The 19,075-nt window shown below is 43.2% G+C and overlaps 1 protein-coding gene across 4 annotated transcripts in view; it reads right to left on the minus strand.

Moving 5' to 3' along the window:
- Positions 1-19,075, minus strand: part of PHLDB2 (pleckstrin homology like domain family B member 2) — a 70,529-nt gene that overhangs the window by 34,517 nt on the left and 16,937 nt on the right. For all 4 annotated transcript variants that reach the window (XM_080377690.1, XM_080377688.1, XM_080377691.1 and 1 more), the window contains exons 4-6: positions 11,795-12,178; positions 9,408-9,551; positions 8,400-8,537 (exon numbers count right to left, since the gene is read on the minus strand). In XM_080377690.1, the coding sequence (XP_080233816.1) occupies positions 8,400-8,537; positions 9,408-9,551; positions 11,795-12,178 (666 nt within the window). The remainder of the gene's footprint in view (positions 1-8,399; positions 8,538-9,407; positions 9,552-11,794; positions 12,179-19,075) is intronic.

Below are 19,075 nucleotides of genomic sequence, written 5' to 3' on the forward strand. Positions count from 1 at the left end.
GCTCTTGAGAGGTCACCTCTAGACCTCCGTCCTCAAGCAACCCCATTTGCTGAATCATCCTTACTTCCAACATGGAAGGAAATCTATGAATAAGGTGGTAGCTCCGCTCCTCGCAAACCCTGCTGGTTAACATTCAGCCTATGGTCTGCCACGTTGTTTCTCGCTTTCCTTTTCTGCCCACCTAGCAATCTAAAGCAGCAAGGACTTCTCCCAACTTTGCGGCAGTATCGTGCCTCCAAAGCTATTCATAGCTCTCTAAATATCTTATGTGCTGCAACAAGCATGCTCATTCATTAACAAGCAAGACAAATCTTGAGTGTGAGGAGACATCATCAGCGAGTACAAAACTCCCTGAGAATCCTGCCAGAGATACTGTTACTTCCCTCAAGAAATTAGAAACCTATTCCTTTGAGATTGAAAGTGATACTCATCTGGTCTATTTATAGCATAGGAAGTGATAACATCCCACCAGACCGGCTCCCTTCAAAATGTGCAGTCTTAACAGGAAATATCACTTCCAGCAATGAGGGCCATTATCTGTTTTGCAGCTGTGGAGTTCAGTTCGCTGACATCCCTGGCTGTGCATTGATGAAGTCCATCTAATTCACAAAAAGTAATTTGATAAAGAAATGAGTAATCAGAATTTTTTCATACAGTCTCTTCTATAAATGGATCAAGGCGAGTTCTTTAAGGGGAAAGATTAATAACTTTGCAAGCCGTGCGCAAGATGCAGCTGAGGCAGGCGGGCGGCTGACTCCGCGAGCTGTTTGCTCGGCAGCGGCCAGCAGCAGAGCTGTGAACAGAACCCACGTGCTCCAGACGCTTATCCTCATTTAACTGCAGGAGCTTGTACTTGTTAAACATTTCTCTGCAGTCAACCGCTTCCCAGCCCCAGCACGGACTCCGGAGCCGCGTTAACTCCACTCTGGCTCAATTCTTAACGTCCTGTTTCCAGAGAAATGAAGCACAGCTCAGTAAAGCGCAACATCTGGTCTTAGCCTACCGCCCGCCTCGCCCTATGGGCTGCCTTTAGGCAGCTGTTAAATGAACTTGGGGTCTGCCAGGACACAGGGCAGGACCGTCTTGGGTTTTGATGATGCTGGAGCACAGCCTGGATCAGTTTTGGAGGCCATCCGAACGTTGTGAAGGACAGCAGTAAAAAGAATTGATGCGTGACACTATCCCCCAAGTGTCACATCCTATGTATATGTGCCTGTACATATGGTATGAACACAGACCATAAGTGATCAACATGGATGACACAAGGAGATCAACCTATAGATCTGGTAGAGCTGATTTCTGGGCAAAGAGAGAGAAAAAAAGAATATATATCCAAAACATCTCATAGATGATGAGGACACGGAGGAGATAAAAGGTCAGTATTAAAGACAATCATCACCCCTAGAAGAACGGGAACAATGGAAGGAAAGAGAGAGACCAATTGCTTCCGTGTTGTCTGCTGCGGTTAAGGATGCCCTATGCCTGATCAATACCGCTACTTAAAACCCTAGCAGGTCCCCACACCCCTTCTGCAGAGAAGTTCTGCTTTTCGATTTGTCATTCATCACGTTCTGCTACTGCAGGCTAAAACTGTAGAGCAGCATGTGTCTGCATGTACTTGTGCCTTCGGAGCCAAGCTTCCTGCACAAACCGGTAGACTCTGCAGAAATGAGTCAGAGTAAACTGGGATGAAACAGAGAAAGCTTCTCAAAAATCCAGATAAAAATTGGAAAAAAACATAGCAAGAAATGTATAATTTTTACCAAGTTACTGTGCAATGATTGTACGGCTAAGTGAACCGGGCTCACTCTACAACCTTCCAACCCTACCTTCTCCCCTGCCCCAGCCAAAAACCCCCAACAAAAAAAAAATAATTGGGTGTGTGTTATTTTCAGAAAGAGAAACTGCAAAGAAACCTAGAAGCCATAAACAAAGAAAAAATAATAATAATGACTTGCCTTCCCATCCAACGGGCTCTTATACTGTACATGTTCCAGCCTGAAGTACTCCAGGACCTTCCTCAGTCCAACTCGCCTGCAAATCACCATGTTTTAAGGTAGCGAGACCCCATTACCCCCCCCCCCACGGTTCTGCCGTGCACTCCCCGTCTCTCAGTACGGAACCAGCTAGTTTTACAATCCTCACAGGTTTCTGAGAAATAAGAAGCACAGGCAGTTCTTTGTTGTGAAAAGCTCCTCCATCTCCATGCTTCCACCTCCAGCAAACTTTATTCTTTTACTCCAAAAGAACATTCCTCCTCTTCTCCAAAAGAACCTACTGCAAATGCTAGAAGTGGAGGAGAAAGAGCAGACTACAGAAACGATTCCCTTCTCCTTGGAAGTGGTGATGCTACAGTTTGCCTATTCAGTAAAACATTCTGGAGGGTAAGTGGAAGAGCAAGAAAAATTGACTTTAACAACTCACTGATGAAATTGGCCTGACCCCTGCCATGAATTTGTAAGAAAATAAACTAGCCCTAACAGAAAGCAGGCTAGGAAACGTGACCTGCTCTTCAGTGGTTAGCGGCTGAAAAGGGCAAACGGTATGTTTGGGCAAAGTGTTAAACCTGAGGTCTGCTGACTCTTCCAGCACTCTTGCAAACTGGAAGTATTTCCAGTGCTACGACTGATACAGATCAGACTGCACACCTCTCTGATTAAAAAAATATTGCTGAAATGAAACAGATACTCCTGTGCACAAACTACATGCTCCTTTTCTATATTGTTCAGACTACTCCTTCCTGCATTCCTTGATTGCTTCCAGGGCAGAAGCACAAAACTTGTCACAATTTTGTTGTTTGTCATTCAGTCCTGGTGGGTTTCATAAAAGAAACCGTTAAGGGGGGGGGGGGGGGGGAAGATGTCAGGCATATGAGGAGCATAATATGACAGAAGAAGGTATTTCACAACAGTTCTTTTCACTGCACAACTGGTAACTAATTTAATAACATGATAGACACTATACAGTGATGGCATCTGTATGAGAGATCTCCATGGTTTTGCTTCACATGCATGTACAAAGCCAACGGTAAAAAGCATTTTAAATCACAGTAAGCAATCTCGCTGCTGTAAGTAAAAACACAATAGTTGCACATATTAACTTGCTCCTAAGACAACTCAAGTTTTATGGAATTTCTCAGCTCATTCTCCAACCACTGCAATGCGTTGTCCTAGCAAACAGATGGGGAGGCAACAGAAAACCCCTGTTCCTTCATGAATGTAGAAGAGGGAATAATCATCTAAACGATAAAAAAAAATGTCAAGTGAGAAAATTAAAATTTTGTATAGTCTTTGTCATCTAGATGACAATAAGAGGATTTCCCTTAGTGGTATAAGCCATTCTGCTATTTCCCTCATGACTGTTTTAAAAGAAAGCTTCAGTTTTTCAGAGTTTTCTCCTCATTATCATCTTTTTCCTCATTAGTGTTCTCTCTAAAGGTTATCCTTACGTGGATAAATCCAGCGGATGCAAGTATTCCTCAAAATACTTGATCTTGTATGTTGTGTCTTAAGGAGGTTAATATGTTAAAGACATGATAACTCATTGATTTAAAACACTTGCTTACATCTTGCTGAACTGGAATCTGACCAGGAAAGATTTAAAAGGCTATGCTATGAGGCAGAAATTTTTCAGATTCGTCAGAATAAAAAACAACAGCAGGAATTTTGAAGCCAGAAGAGAAAGGATTCAGGAGAGACCACCAGTATATTTAACGCTGCATGGTGGTGGCTCATCGGCCAGCCACTCTTTCCTTGACTCGGTTCTTGCAAATCTCTGCAGTACTAACTCAGCAAAGAGGCTGAGCTTCCAATGATTTGGAATGTCTGGGATATTCTGCTAATGACTGAAAAATATTTCCACAAAAGCATGGGGACCAATTCAAATGTATTCCAAAAAAAGATGAGTTATCCGCTGCCAGCTGCTCCTGCTTTCTGCTCTTGAGAAGGGACAGGAAACCCGGGCTGATAACAGAGTCCTGGAGTACGTATTTCCACCATGACATAAGGCAAAGGTCCTCCAGAAGAGAGGGAATAACCTCCCTCCTTTAAAACACAGTCTAAACTTTTGCATAAACAATTATTTTGAAGCTCTCTTCCAAAACTCCCACTTAGCTATGATTACCTCCCACAGCACTTCTGCTAAATTCATTACTCATTTGCAGTTATTCCTGTTTATTCGGCCTTTCTTTCCCCGGCTGTGTCATTACTTTCAACCTCATGCTTTAACTCAGAGACATCAGGCATGGCAAATCATTAAGCATCTTTTTCCACATATACGGGACTGCACGTTTTAAAACTACACAGATTAAGGAAGCACTGTAGGAAAAGAAAGTACTTTGCAAATCTGGATAACATCCAATCGGGCAAAAATACAATTTTCTCCAGCTTCCTCACAGACAAACGTCAATACTGAACTAAGTCTCGCGAGCTAAGTCATCGGGAGGAAGCCGGAATTGTAAATAGCACCGTGGACCTGAGGTGATATTCCACAGGGAACAACAGCATCATTATTGTACACGCACAGTGCAGCACCATGAGTGACTGCCATGGGAATTACAGGGAGCCAGGCCCGGATGGCAGGGAGAAGGGAGACTGGCTCACCCGATGGCACCTTCCCGGGTACCGCCCAGCTCAGCCCTCTCCAGAGCAGGCTGTGCTCAAGGTGATTTTTGCTGCAGGTACTGTAGCAAAGCTTTCCTGGAGAGCTTCAAGCTGTATCTGTCAAATTGTGTTACTAGTGGCTTATCAGGGCTGTCTCTGCATAAGGAACTTGCAATGAATAGCTTAAACACTGCTATTCAAATACGTCGTTAGTCATTTTTTCTACAGATAAAACCAAATATTGCACTTTAAAAAAAAATATCAAATCTGATGACTGTAAAGCTGTGATCAAGCAGCATGGCCACGGAGGCAAAGAAAGACCTTCCTCCACACACCTGCACCATTTCCAGCATAGCTGAAAGCACAGGCCATGCCAGACAGCCCTGTGAGTAGCTGCCCCAGCTGGGAGAGCTGAGCCCTGTCAGCAGTGGTTCCTGGCAGAGCTGCACCACAGCCAGAGCTACACAGAGTCCTGCAACGCTGCTGAAAGGCTCTGTCACCTTCTCTTCAAAACAGCAAGCGCTCAGAGCTCTTATTTCTAAGACCTAAGCAAAGCAACAGTAATTGCTTCACTCCTTACAATGTGCGTGGTGGCACACTCACAAAAGCAAGGGAAATGCTTTCAACTTACCGCAGGGTGTGCGGTATGTTTTCCTCCCCACCAATTCATTCGTTCTTCCTCACAGTTAGTCCTGCCATGTGTTCAGGTAGGGCTGAGCGCAGGACTCAAACAAGATCAGGATGCAGCCTACCATATCACGCCCGAACCCACTTGCAAAATCCATTCCTGATTTGCAAGCAAGGAGCTGGGACACAGAGACGTTGCACCACGGCAAAGAGCACGCTGGCACAGCCCAAAACCGAACTCACAACTCTCCTGCCCCCGAGTATGTTTTCAACTCGACTCCCTTGCCTCCCAAGGGCTAGAAACTGTGGTTTTAGAACTGTGAAAAAATTGGCAAAACTTTGTGTCCTGATCTAAACAAATTGTGCACAGGGTGTTAAAAATAAATAAAATAAAATTAGGTCAAAAGTAGTACAACAGTTTCCACCTACAGTCTATTTCAAGTACCTAACACGGCCCAATAATTAGGTTGTAGTTTATGATCTCTCTTTTTAAGAATTTCACAGGTTTTTCAAACAGGTGCATGGGTAAGGATGAAACACAACCAGGCAGGGCTTTCCTGTCAAACAGGTGCCGAGATCAGTGGCAAATTCCCGGAGATGCTCGTCGCTCCAGAGACAAGTGCCATCATGTATGGCACTAACACCCCACCATCGTTTCGTGACTTTCCCTCCCACCTGCGGTATATTCAGGTATCACCCTGGCAGAAACATAACCACCGTCCAAGCGATGGGACCTGACAGCTCCTTGCCAGGAAGCCCCACCAAAACCAAGACCACTGGTATCATTAGGGGTGAAATATTCAGGCAACTAGAAGAAAAGTGTGACCACTTTGTGGACACTGGGACACTTGTTCTTGCAAGAAACATAAAAAATACCATCAGCAGGGTGACAACTACTGGCCAAAACCCAAGCATTCGTTCTGTTGAGGGAGTCATATGTTTGAAATTATTTGAGCCAAAAGGACCACCCTCCCATCTCTGCCCAAGTGCCCCTTTTTGGGGGTGCGTGTGACCCTGTACTACTACAGAGCCAAGATGTTGTCTGTCTTGTTGCGTAAAACCTGCAGGGCTGCAAGCTTAAACCTACAGACACGCAGATCAGGCTTTAAAAAATTGTTGTTGCTTCAAGTCAGCCAGAACTTTTATTTGTTGACATGATCAGTGCCATCTGTTTTGTTGGCTGACACTACTTTCTCCAGAACACTTCAGCTGTCACTTTCTATTTTGCCCATTTGCAGAAGCTTGTCTCCCATTTCTTTTTTAAACTTCCACTTTTACACAGTGCTTTCAGACATCTTCCAGAACAAAACCTGTGGGCTCTCTTAAAACTTCATTTTTACAAGGATAATTTCAGTATTAACTGAGCCATGGCTTTAAGTCCAGAGCACGCAGTCACCACTGGCTTTTTTGTTTGCTTGTTTCAAAGAAAAAGGACTACAAAAGAAAAGACAACTAAAATATTGTAACTGATCTGACTAGTGGCTTGCTGCATACTGAAAAAAACGTTTTGAGTGAACTTCCCTTTTAAATAACAAAAGTGTTTTTTCTAGGCTGTTTTTCATGTTTCAATTCAACAGAAAATCTAAACTAGACCTAGTGTTTTAATTTCCTGACTGCTACACGCTAACGCTCCATCACACAACTGCAAGGAAATTTAAACAACTTACATGTTTTAAAGTAATTTCCATTAGTTTCACTGAACTTTGAGGCTACTAGAGAAAAAATACTCTCGAATTTCTGGGTATGTTATTCGTTACCACTTACCGACCAAAACTTCTAGCAGCATCCTTTTGGAAGCATCTGCTTGCACCACCCTATCTGTCGTTACCAACCTTAAACTCATCTTTAATACTAAAAAGCAAATATGAAACACACTCCAACAGGCAGCACCGAAAGCTGAAGGATCGCTGAGGGGTACACAAGACCAAGGAAAAGCGGAGGCAGGCAAGTTCACAAAAGTTCAAGCTCAAAGAAGACGTGCAGAGAGGTAGGACACCGTTCTCCTCAGACACAGGCTGGATGAGCACAGCTGCAAAACAGCATCCAGGGTTGTGACAGGGTAGGCAGAAACAGAGGACAAAAAGCTCAGAATAAAACAATGCGAACTGTAAGGTGTGAATTAAATGGGGACTGCGAAAGAGCTAAAAATGCGCAGCTTGTCTAAACAAAAGCAAATAAAGCAGAAGACTTCCAGATATTTCTGGAAAGCTTAAAAAAAAAAAAAAAAAGAAAAAAAAAAAGAAAAAAAAAAAAGAGGGGGAGAGACTAGCTAGGGTATTTCCACAAGTGACAGGTTTAAATTATGAGGTAGAGGATGAAATTTAAAAAGGAAACATTACTGGCTGAAAGGCCTGGAAAACATCCTGACCTTGAGATATTATTGGCCCTGGAGAAGCGAACTGCCAGCCTGGAGGGAGCCTGCTGGGGGGAGCCACCGCTCCCTGCTTGGAGGGGCACAGCTTCATCTTGCAGGCCCTTTCCATTCCTTAATTGAAAATATTACTATCCTATTTTGCAAATATATACTTATATATATATTTGGTGCGCATTTGAGAGCAATTAAGTATCTGACTGTATAGCAGAACTAATTAATTCCTTGCGCTTAGTCACAGAGAGAATGCTCTACAGTACAAAAACTGCCCATCAGTCAGCAAGCAAAATAAACCAACATAATTGCTTTGAAATTACATACTTGACAGATGTCTTGCATATCGTTCTACATAATAATAGATAAAGCCATTTTCTGGAACTGCAGCCTTCTTTCATTCCATTCCTTTGCTGAGAAAGGATTATTTATTTTTTTTTAATGCAAAATCTATAATCGACAATGGAAGGCAATGGAACAGTTCAATTAATACTGTTCTTTTAAATGACAGATAACCCAAGTCCAAGCCCTATGTGGATTTTTTATTAATGAAAAATATCTTCACAGTAGGTCAGGTCTTTTTACTTAAACATACTAGATTTTGCTTGTCAAACATACCTTGGGAAACCGGATGGTTACAGGGAGATGATGGTGAGACAACCATTTTTTTTCTTCTATATTTATCAGCTAGATTTACTTACAGACAGTACTTCATAAAATAGCCCCCATCAATATGTTAATCATATAAATGTAGTTGGAAGATCAAGGGAAACAGAGCACACAGCTAGCCAAGATAACTCAGTTACCTTTGTCTTTTCACCAATAACATTTCTCTCGAGCTCAGCTATTTTTCTGTTAAGATGATCCAATATCTCCTTCTCTTTCAGCAGCTCTGTTGTTTCAGATTTCTGTTCCCCATCCAAAAGGGCACATTCCATATCCAACTAGGAACACAAAACATTTTTCAGAAGCAGTCCGGATTAAGAAGAAATCTTGACACACGTTATTTTCTGGGGGAAGGGGAGTGAGATGGTGATTATTCACAAGAGAGAAACATTTCAAAAAGTGAGGTGGGGGAGGGAAAAAAATTTTACTGCCACAAAAGTAAGATCACGAATCTGAAAAAAGTAAAACTGCAACATAAAATACTGCAAAATAAAAAAGTCCAAACCAAGTTCAGTTTGAAGATTCTTTTTTCCAAAAGTTTTTTCTTTTCTCTCTCTTCTCTGTGCTTTCTCCTGTTATGATACTGTACCGACCCTCTGTGCCCAGGCTCTGTAGGAAACCCTTCTGGAACAGCTGTTTCTTTCCTGTCACTGATAATTGGAGCAAGCACAACCCAAATGCCTGGCCAGCTTAGTCTGCAACCGTGAGATTCCAGAAGTCAAGAGGGTGCCAGCATGCCCCTGCCACCGCAAAGCCAAGGAGGTCTGAGAGGAAGTTGTCTCACTTCCTTTCTCTTTAAGCCGTCACAGGAGATACCACCATAAAACTCCCAAGTGACACAAGGTATTTAGATCAATTGAGTGGCCATTAAACAAGTAAGATTGTTCTAATTCCACTTAGGAGTATAATGGTTACAGCTGGGAAAGGTTAATCCGAGCATGACACACATCTCTCAGCTGGGGAAAAACACCCTTCATAATAGCAGGCTGCCAGGTCCGTGATTCTGTGCCTGATCCTGGTGAAAAAGCACAGAATATGAAGCCTACGAACACCGTGGGTTCCCTATGTACTTGCTGAACCCATCAAGTCTCATGCTACGTAGGCCTGCCTAACAAGCAAGACACTTAAAACCAAAACATAGTTCATACCTCTCTCGAGGATTCATCCATCTGGTCATTTAAATCTTTGATCTTCTGCTCAAGTTCTTCCAAGTTATTCAGTATTACTATGCGCTCCTCCTCCAGTCGACCAAGCTCCTGCCCTCTTTGCTCGTCACTTGTGCATTCTGGTATCTGCAGTTGCACGTTACAAGAGTTAGAAAGAGTTAAACCTTGCCTTTCCTCCACCTTTCATACTGTGTTCATTTTAGACAAGTATGGTACTGCTGGGTTTGAACCCGTTCCATATTTCATATGTACTATACTGCTATTTCTATATTTAGAAGGTGTACAAGAGAAACAAACATGATACTTTACTTCCAGGCATTGGAAGTAAATACTATACTTAACAGTAAATACTATTCATTCTGCAGGAATTATTAAAACCTAACCTTTGAGAATTACTTTACATGCTGTACTATTTAGGTTGTAAAAATCCAATTTTTCCCCTTATAAAAAACAACATGGAGAGCTGAAGTTGCTTTTTATGTAAATTTCAGCTGTTCATATAACAAAAGCCAGAAGGCAGAATAGGACATTTTTGTAACCAGCCACTGAGACGGGCAGCTTCTGTAGAATAAGGAGAAAAGTTGATTCTGTCTCCCCAATTAGCGCTGAGGAAGTAGGACCCTTAACACTGCTCTCCCCATTGCCATTTACTTACTAGGTAACTGTGCCAAGAATTAAACAGTGTTTTCAAGAAAATATCTGTGCTTTTATACCAGCAAAGGCTAGATCAAAGAGGATTGAGTTTCAAATGTATTCTTCATGTTGATTTGACCCCAGGGGCTTGTGATCCAATTACTCTGGTAAGGCTGCTCACTCATTGTCCCCAACCAGAATTAGAAGTGGGCTGCGTGCAGGGCTTCGTGTTAACCACTGGACCACACAGCCCTGCTCCAAGAGGCTCAGCTCAGCTACTGAACGGCTATTCTGAGAGCAGCCTTTTTATCCTGAACAAATCTGGTCTCGTATTTTAAAACAATGAGCTGTGTTTCATTAAAACAGTTGCTTGTTATTGCTTTTCTCTGGGCTTTCGCAGAACACCCTTCACAATGAATGAATGAATGAATGAATGAATGGTATTCCTTGATTAGCATTAGTAATCCTAGCAGGAAAGCCTCTTTTTGTCCGGTATCCTGTTTGGATAATGCTGACATAACATCTTCGATTTCAACTTCCTAATAAGGATCTGAAATAGGATCTCTGACTTGCACGAAGAAAGCAACAAATGGGAAAGAAATGGAAGACCACAGCAAATTTAAGTGAAATGTCTTATAACGTTGTCAACACGGAAAGATCAAGTAAATTGATAATTTCACGCTGAAAGACTCAGCAGACAGATTTCCTGAGAGATACCCCTTCATAAGATAAAATTTTTTCTATCACACCTCTCTCTTCTATGCATACACAGTTCTCTTGTGTGTAAGCTAGTCTAAGCAGAGGTCAACTACAATTCCTGTTAGTCATATAACCATGCTGAAGCTCATACAGTCTGTAAATAACAGTAAAAAGAAGACACAAAGGTGTGAATCTGTTAAATTGAAACTTGCTTTTATGGCTTTGCTTGGTCTTACTATTCTCCTGATTCTAACTCCTGAACAGTGTTATTTATCACACGGCCAGTCTCCAGGGGCTGCTGCACGGCTGGTCTGGCCCAGGATGACAAAAGGTCCCTGCCCCAGCCTGGAGGAGGCTGCTGGGGCTGCCCCTCCAGGAGCTAGGAGCCCTAGCTGAAGGAAATTGTTAGGAACGCTGTTAGCTCCTGTTGCTTAAAGGACGATTTCCCTTCAGGAGCAAAGCAGCAGTGTGAATTACACAGGAAAAGAGCTGCGGCTTTTTAAAGGCAGGAGCAGGAGGCAGGAGGCTGGCTGTCCCCGCGCTCCCCATCGGGGCAACGGCTGATTTGACAAGTGGCTCAGGACGGTAAATTCGGCTCAGGCAACTCCTCTTCACCTCCCACACGACCGTTCTGGTTTGCCCACATGAAAACATCCTCCACTTACAGAAGGCAGGAGCCTCAGGCCAGGGGAAGATAGCAGAGCTTGCCTTCCCTCCTACATCCCAGCATGGTGCTAAGCAGGGTTCCCGAAACCTTCCTTATTTAAGCAGCTATAACTGTTCAAGCAAATCCTTCTCCCTCAGAAAACCTTAATTTTTTTTCTGAACAGCACACCCCTCTGAAAAAAAACCAACACCAACAAAACAACAACTTCCAGTACCAATAGCTTCCACAGAAAATGAAATAATCATTTGCTGGCTAAGCTGTATGAGCTCCGAGATGAATTCTCACACCCCAGCCATCCTAGCTGCGGCCCCTGCCAGGACAGCAGACCCCTAGAGAAGGATTTCAAGCGGTCCAACCTGGATTGCGTTACCTTTGGTGTGATGCTTAGGTAGGATGATTCGGTGGCATCCTTCAGGAAGCCAGGAGCAGAGAAAGGTGGAGGCTTCGTGCTCTCATTGAAGTGCTCGTCGGCTCTTAACCCTCTAGAGGGGAGGAAAGCGGCAGTGCCGCGGCTGTGGCTGCTCAGCTCCGAGAAATCCGAATCACTTGCAGAAGATTTCAAGTGGCTTCTGAACCTTGTTTCCAGATTCATCTGGGAGTCCTCAAATACCGAATCCTCGTCAGAGAGCTGAAGTTTTTCGAGTTCTTTGTTAATTTTCTGAACATCAGCAACGGTTGTAGCTGCAGCGGGGTCACTGTCAGATTTGGAGTATTCTGCACACAGATTGAGGATTGTCTCCAACCGCTGCCGTTCCTAGTTTAAAAAAAGATAATAGCACTAAGTGTCACATGTGAGGTAAAGTAAAGATGAAGTTTAAAAATGTTTGCTGCTTGGGGTTTTTTGCCTTTTTTTTTTTTTTTTTTTTTTAGTGAGGGATTGATGTCCTCCAGCTCCATGTACATCTCTAGCACTTAAGAGATAATAAACAGATATACATAAAGACATTACAGTACAAGATGAAGAATCAAAGTTAACACGGAAGAAGAACTTAAAAAATTAAAAGTACACTTCACAGTAACGAATAACTACTTACAAGTAAGATGTCCTAAGCTTCCTTATCTTTCCAATGTAGAAAATTTTAATATTGTTTATTCAGGTTGTTGTAACCATACCCCGTTTGTATGTACACATATCCAGTGAGCTCACTGTATAAATCACTAATTGTGCCACTTAACACTTACACCATACTCCTACCAAGCTGCAAAACATCGCACAGATTTTCCATGAACTCACTCATTCCTGACTTATTTGCATTTTCTATTTTGTTAACTTTCATTCCCTTTTGGGGAGAGAATTAATCCGCATTTTGAAACACACAGTTTTAGGAACATTAACAGGAAAATGAGGCATCTCATCTAAAATACAACAGATGTCAAACACACAGAAGTGGGGGAAATCTTTATTTACCAGCTAACTCAAATTTCTTACAGATTCATACTAACATTTCAACCTTGAGCATCTGACTAGCTGTGCCAGTTTGACCTGATGTGCTTCAAGTTGCTATAAACATTTAATTCCCAAAGGATTTCCAGATCTCCATGATACTTTTTATAAAGTATTAGGAAGCTGTATTTGTTTTATTTGACTGTACGCATAACTTCCTGTAACTTCTACTTCAGACAAAACTTTACCTTTTCATTTTTAAGAGGTAATGCATTTATGTAATGTCATGTTTCTTTTCCTAATGAAGAAAAATAATGTAAATAATAAATTGCTTACCATAACCCTATTGAAAATTCTGCTGGAAAAAAGAGCACTGTGAGAGTTCCATGCTTGGCATCAATACTTGCACTACGATCTCATTTGTGATTTCTAGGAAACCCTTCTTATTTTTAGTAGGATTTAAAAAGAAAGCCAAAACCCCAAAATCCTCAGCCTCCTTCCCCAGGAACCACTGCAGACCTACTCACTTTCCAAGCTCTAGCCGGCATTACATTTGCAAACAGGATTTGCAAAGCAGCTATTTCTGACAGTCCTAACGCTGCCTGTGCCCAACAGCAAGTGATAACAAGGATCAAGCAAAGCAGTTCAGACCATGCATTGCCTGCCTTCTCGCTGCAGCAAGCCGCGGGAGTTCTCTGAACATTTAACACCGGTTTACAAACACCTAGCCTGTAGTACAGCTACCAAGAGGTTAGCCGGTTGTCTGCGCTACACGTCCACATCACCCCGCATCAGCTGCAGTTAAGAGCTGCAATTTCTGAGCTGGAGAACCCCTCTGAACCCACCCGTTTCCAAGGACTACCCAACCCAGAGCATGCCACGAGACAGAAATTTTGCCTTCAGGTAGCTTCTTCTCAGGTTCCCACTGCAGGTTCCCTCGGAAGCCTCCTGTAACAGCACCGGCAGAGACAAGCCGCTGAGATAATGGAGCCTGGGGTGGCTGTGGGGCGGCAATCGCAAGCTTGTATTTTCCCCAAAATGGGTCCAGCAGACATCCTTCAACCCCAAACGAACGACATAATTATAACTCCCCAAAGCCTTCTTCCCTCCAGGCAACCACTGCCAGACCCTAAGGCTGTTCCCTTACCCCTCCAACGCCGCTATCCTCCCTCTTACTAAGGCTTTTGGCCACGCAACCCAATTCCTAAAGCGCTGTGCAAGTGCTGGCTGGGATCGCCGGTAATTATGCAGCTCTCCTGGTGTGACGGCACTGGGCCTGGCCCTTTCATACAGCCCTCGGAACGGTTATAGTTGGGAAACACGGCAGCAGGAGACGAGGTCCCATCCTTCCCGGCACCAACAGCCTATATCAGGTTACCCAATGCCAACCCTCCATCCCTGTAATAACAACAACAACAATAGGAAACGGCCAATTTCAAAGCACAGCTGCTGCTCATCCCAGCCTAAGTGTGCAGGTAAGGGGTTCTCATGCAAACCTGCCCTTTGCTGAGCAGTCAGGAAAAAAAAAGACAACCACCAAAAAAACAGGATTCTTTTCCCCCCTCACGTCTCAGATGCTCAGAAAAGCTTAAAATTTGCAGGTAAACCTCTGCCAGTCTTCAAAAAATTCCTGATGAACTTCCACACACATTACAGAAATACTGGTATCTCTCACTTCTATTTTGACGTTGCCGGGAGGCTTACGGCCAGGAAGCTCTGGGGTTATTTTATACGCTCTATTCTCATCATTTCCTCTCGGCCAACTCATTCCAGCTCCAGCACACCTGCATTTAACTGTTTCCAACATAAATTTCTGAGTCAAGCAGCAAGCGAGGAAAGCACCCCTCCAGTGAAAAGCAGCACATGGAAAATCCAGTCAATAATTTTGCAAAAAATATCACAGAAGTTATTTGTGACGCTGATCACAACAGAGGGGGGAAAAAAAGGTATGTCAGAAGAAGGAAATTTATTTAAAATTGGCTCTGGTGGGAGGGAGGAGGAATCAAGCCTTGGGAGTCTTTCAGTGTATTTCCCCATAAAATGTCCTTTCCAACAGATTAAGACATCTCCGTGTGGTTTCTGTGGATCACTTACCTGCTCTGAAAAGGGTACACAGAGCTCTCGTGCAATTTCTGCCTGAGCAGTTTCACCACTCCTGGCTTTGACAAAGCCACACACCACCTATGGATGGCTGCAAACTTAAGTGCTGAAGAAGGGTGGGATAAGGGGATAACAACCTTCCTCTGTTATTGATTTACAATGGCATTAGGAGACATCCCTAGCACACTGTCAAGAAGAATATCCCAAAATAGCAGAGATAAATGCCTCCCACTTCTTCAACAGCAACCATGTCAGTGATTCCTGGATTTGTTCATCTGCTGCATATCATGTTTATCAATTTTACAAATGCGTAGAGGTGATGCTCGATCTAGATTATCAAGGCAACACTTGGTTAATCAGCTGTGGCAAGCAGGAAGCTTTTTAGCTAAGTGCCATTGGCAATTGGATAACCCTAGATTTCATTAAAAATACATGTGCAGTCTATCCTTTGTGACCAACGCTAATTATAATTATGGCCAGTCTGTGCAGCCAGGGCTCCCTTTGCCTGAAAAAAAGGCTGTTGCTCTTCTCAGCTACCAAAGAACAGCCCTTTTTTTACCGTTTCTCTCTAAAAACCTCATGGGCAGGCAAACAGCCAGCTCCACAGCAAAGCTTGGAGCAGCAGCTAGTCAAAAAGGATGGTGGGGAAAGAGAGCAGCAGAAACTCCCCAAACTTACTTTCTTACAAATACATTCAGTACGCCACAGACAAAAGGCAGGAAAAAGGTTTCTCTTTCCTTCCTGCATTTCTAAGGAGCTGGTGATTTCACACCTGTCAGATACGGAGAAGCTGATTTCAAAGCTGGACTTTAACCTGGTCTGAGAACAGCTCGCCAACCGTTCTTCCCCTCTCCTCCACTTCGCACCAGTTTCTCACTCCAGCTTCACTTATTTTCTCATTTTCAGTCCTTGCTTTGCTATGGTTAAGACTAACGTCTTTTGGCTCTGAGGTTACTGCCAGCAGCACATAATTCAGGAAAAGCACCCGTATTTCACGCCTGTCCCTCCCGGGCGATGCGCAGGCAGCCCTGCACAGCAGGGGCACCTGCAGAGACCACCTCGGCCGGGAGCAGAGGACCAGGGGCAGGGACCAGGCTGACACGCCTCGTCCTCACCTTCCCAGTACCGCCACTGAAGAAACAGACTGGTAAAAGCAGAAGAGCTTGGTGGCACGGAGCAGAGCCAGCCTCCAGGGAGGAACGGAGCAGACTACTTTCTGCAGAATTAGTTCCTGTATCTGCAGGCACATGCTTGGCTCCTGAGTAAAAGCTGTCAGCTTCCAAAATAACAGGGCTGTTCATACCAGTGCCCTTTTGCCCCTACAGCACCTATGCAGACGCTGCTTTTCAAATCATCCTGAGAGCAGGAGCCTGAAATTAGAGCTCCAGCACAGTACTTGATCTCTGTAAATGAGAACAGGTCTCCTCAAATCGATTTCTTCCTGGCCCATACTGTTCATCGGCATAAAACGTATAGCTTCAAAATTTAAATAATGTAAACCCACAAACGTTTTGGAACACAATTAAAATGGAACGTTCCTGAAAATTCACTGAGTCCTCAGTATCAGTTATATTCTGTGGTGGTTTTTATCCTATTATACGGCACTTGCTCATTTCCTAAACTAAACTGATGTTAAGAAGCTATTCTGTAACGCTACAGAGACTGTCAGTTACTAGTTGTGGGGAAAATGCCCTTGATCTAGACTTTGTCTACTTGGCTGGAGCTCCTGCAAAAGGTAAGTCACTTGCAGCTTGGTTACTTTATGTTTAAAGGTTCTATAAAAAGACACAGACCCCATATAAATTTATACAATGTATATATGAGGTTTTTCCAAGCTGTACGGGAGATAAGCTCTATTAACCATAATTTTAAATTTTAAATGAACCTTGAAAATTTCAAAATATTTTCATTTAATTTTTCACTCGTGAACACATCTTACTAAATTGTAATGTATCAATGCAAACTGGACACAGGGATATTCTGTATTATTTCCTACTTGCTGAACAAACTTAATGAAATTCAGAGCTCTTCTGACTGTGAAAAAGTGGACTATGGAATAAGCTCCTTAAATTTCACTATTGCTCATTCAGGCATTGGTCATACAAACTGAAATCTCTCCCAGCACACCTCCTGCAGCTAGTAAAACTTCATTAACAAGCATATACTTACAGACCCACACAGAGCCGAACTACGGAAGGTATGGAGCAGAGCCTGCGTATCTAATTTTTAAGTACCTACCACCATCTAGAGGAAATACATTGTACTGCCTAAAAAGCAGCAGTAGAAAAATCAAGTTCAGTGCTATTCAACTGAGCGGGTATCAAATAAAACAGATGGCCTTGCTATCTATCTGACTATGCTGCCTGTGCTGTCCCACCCCTGACCTCCTCACAGGCTGAAGAGGAAGACTGCCTTTGAGTTCCAGTGGCTATCATAGTTCAGCTTTTATCTCAGATAGGGGGGAAAAAAAAAAAGTTTAAAAAAAAAGTGAGATTTTTTCTTTAAAAAAAACCCCAAAGATTCAATAGCTAACTGAATCTCACTGAATATTCTTAGATCACAGTGATAATTTTTTTCCTTATCAGACTCCTGGGCTAGCTGTAGCAATACTTAACTCTGAGTTGACTTCTACTTGTGCAAAGCTTGTATAAACATCCCCACAGCCAGACGCAATGTCTGGTTAGCTGGGCTGGAGAGGAAGCAGAAGCAGATTGAGACCCCCCAGCCCCCTTCAAGCTCCAGGAGCAACCTTGTGTAGTGCCACCAGTCCCGGGATGGCAGAAATGGGAACTCCAGGTTCTCCTGCTCCTCGAGTCACAGAGGGACAGGCTGGCAAGACAGAATTGGCACCAGCCGCCAGCTCTCGGGTGAACCCAGCCCTAAAAGGCGAAGCTAAAGAGAGTGGGAGAAACACCAAATCCTACGCAAGTACATACATGTCTTTTCTGCTTGGTGCACAGGAACGAATTAAAACTCAGACATTCGATATTCCAAATAAAACCCTGCAATACATATTTTCATTATTTGTACCATTAAAAAAAAAAGAAATTCGTTGTTTATTTCTGCAGGCAATGAGAGCAGATCATTTGGTTTCACACACAGGCTGTGGCAGCAGCTCAAAATGCAAATTTCCAGAAGAGCTTCTGCCACTTAAAAAGCAAACTAAGCACAAGTAAAACTCATAGAATAATTCATGCAGAAAAGAAAAAGGAAAAAAGTGAAAGTAAATAGAGGAGACCAAGGGCAGATACTAGATCAGATTACAATGCGTGCATACATTTTACTAAAAAAATAATAAGCCAGATGTGAATAGCAGCTATCAAACACAACACCCCAAACCGCTCTGTGCCAGCAGGATAGCTACAGGGCTGTGCCGGTGCAAAAAAAGGTATTTTCTGCTTCGTATCTGGGCCACAGAGCAGCCTAATTCTCTAAGAAGGAGGCTTATGTATCTGATGAAGTTCTCCGAGTAGTCCCTGTTTTTTCTGCCTACCTTGCTTCAAAAACACAGCATGGAAGAGTCTGACCCTTGAGCACAGAGGCATGTTTTCCCTGCCACTTACCTACCAGCTACTCAATCTGAACTTTTTACTCAGCACCGAAAACCGAAAGCACACAGTTTTGCTATCTCCGGGTGCTTGTTTAGTTGGGGTTTTTTACTCACACCTCCCCCCCAACCCCAGAAAGAGGACGCTGAGCAGAGCTGGATCTCTAACCTGCGTCCATCTCCCAGTACACGAGGTCAGACGGAGCTGCTCTTCGGAAGCTCAGGCTGGATATACAAACCCCCTCTTTGGACAGACCCATGGCTAGATTGACACAGGACAAAACCAAAACCAAACCCTAACACAGGACAGGTCCTAATATGCAAACAGCTGATGTGTGGATTTTGGAATTTAAAAAAAAAAAGAAAAATGTGTGGATTTTTAATTTTTCCTATAAAATTTATTCCTTCTTCTGAGAGATCCAAAAACCTGTTTATGGCATTTTTCAGACTTTCAAACCACTGGAAGGAGGCACTCTCGATACTGTCCTCTTCCACCAGATAGCTCTATCAAGGAGATAAAAAATACTGAGCAGGGTCCCGAACAGAAGATGAACTCAAGAAGGAGGCAGTTCCTTCACTTTCAAATTACATGCAACACACAAAGCATCATCTTTTTTCAA

This window comes from Falco punctatus (assembly GCF_963210335.1).
Source record: "Falco punctatus genome assembly, chromosome: 2".
In the NCBI taxonomy this organism is placed as follows: Eukaryota; Metazoa; Chordata; class Aves; order Falconiformes; family Falconidae; genus Falco; species Falco punctatus.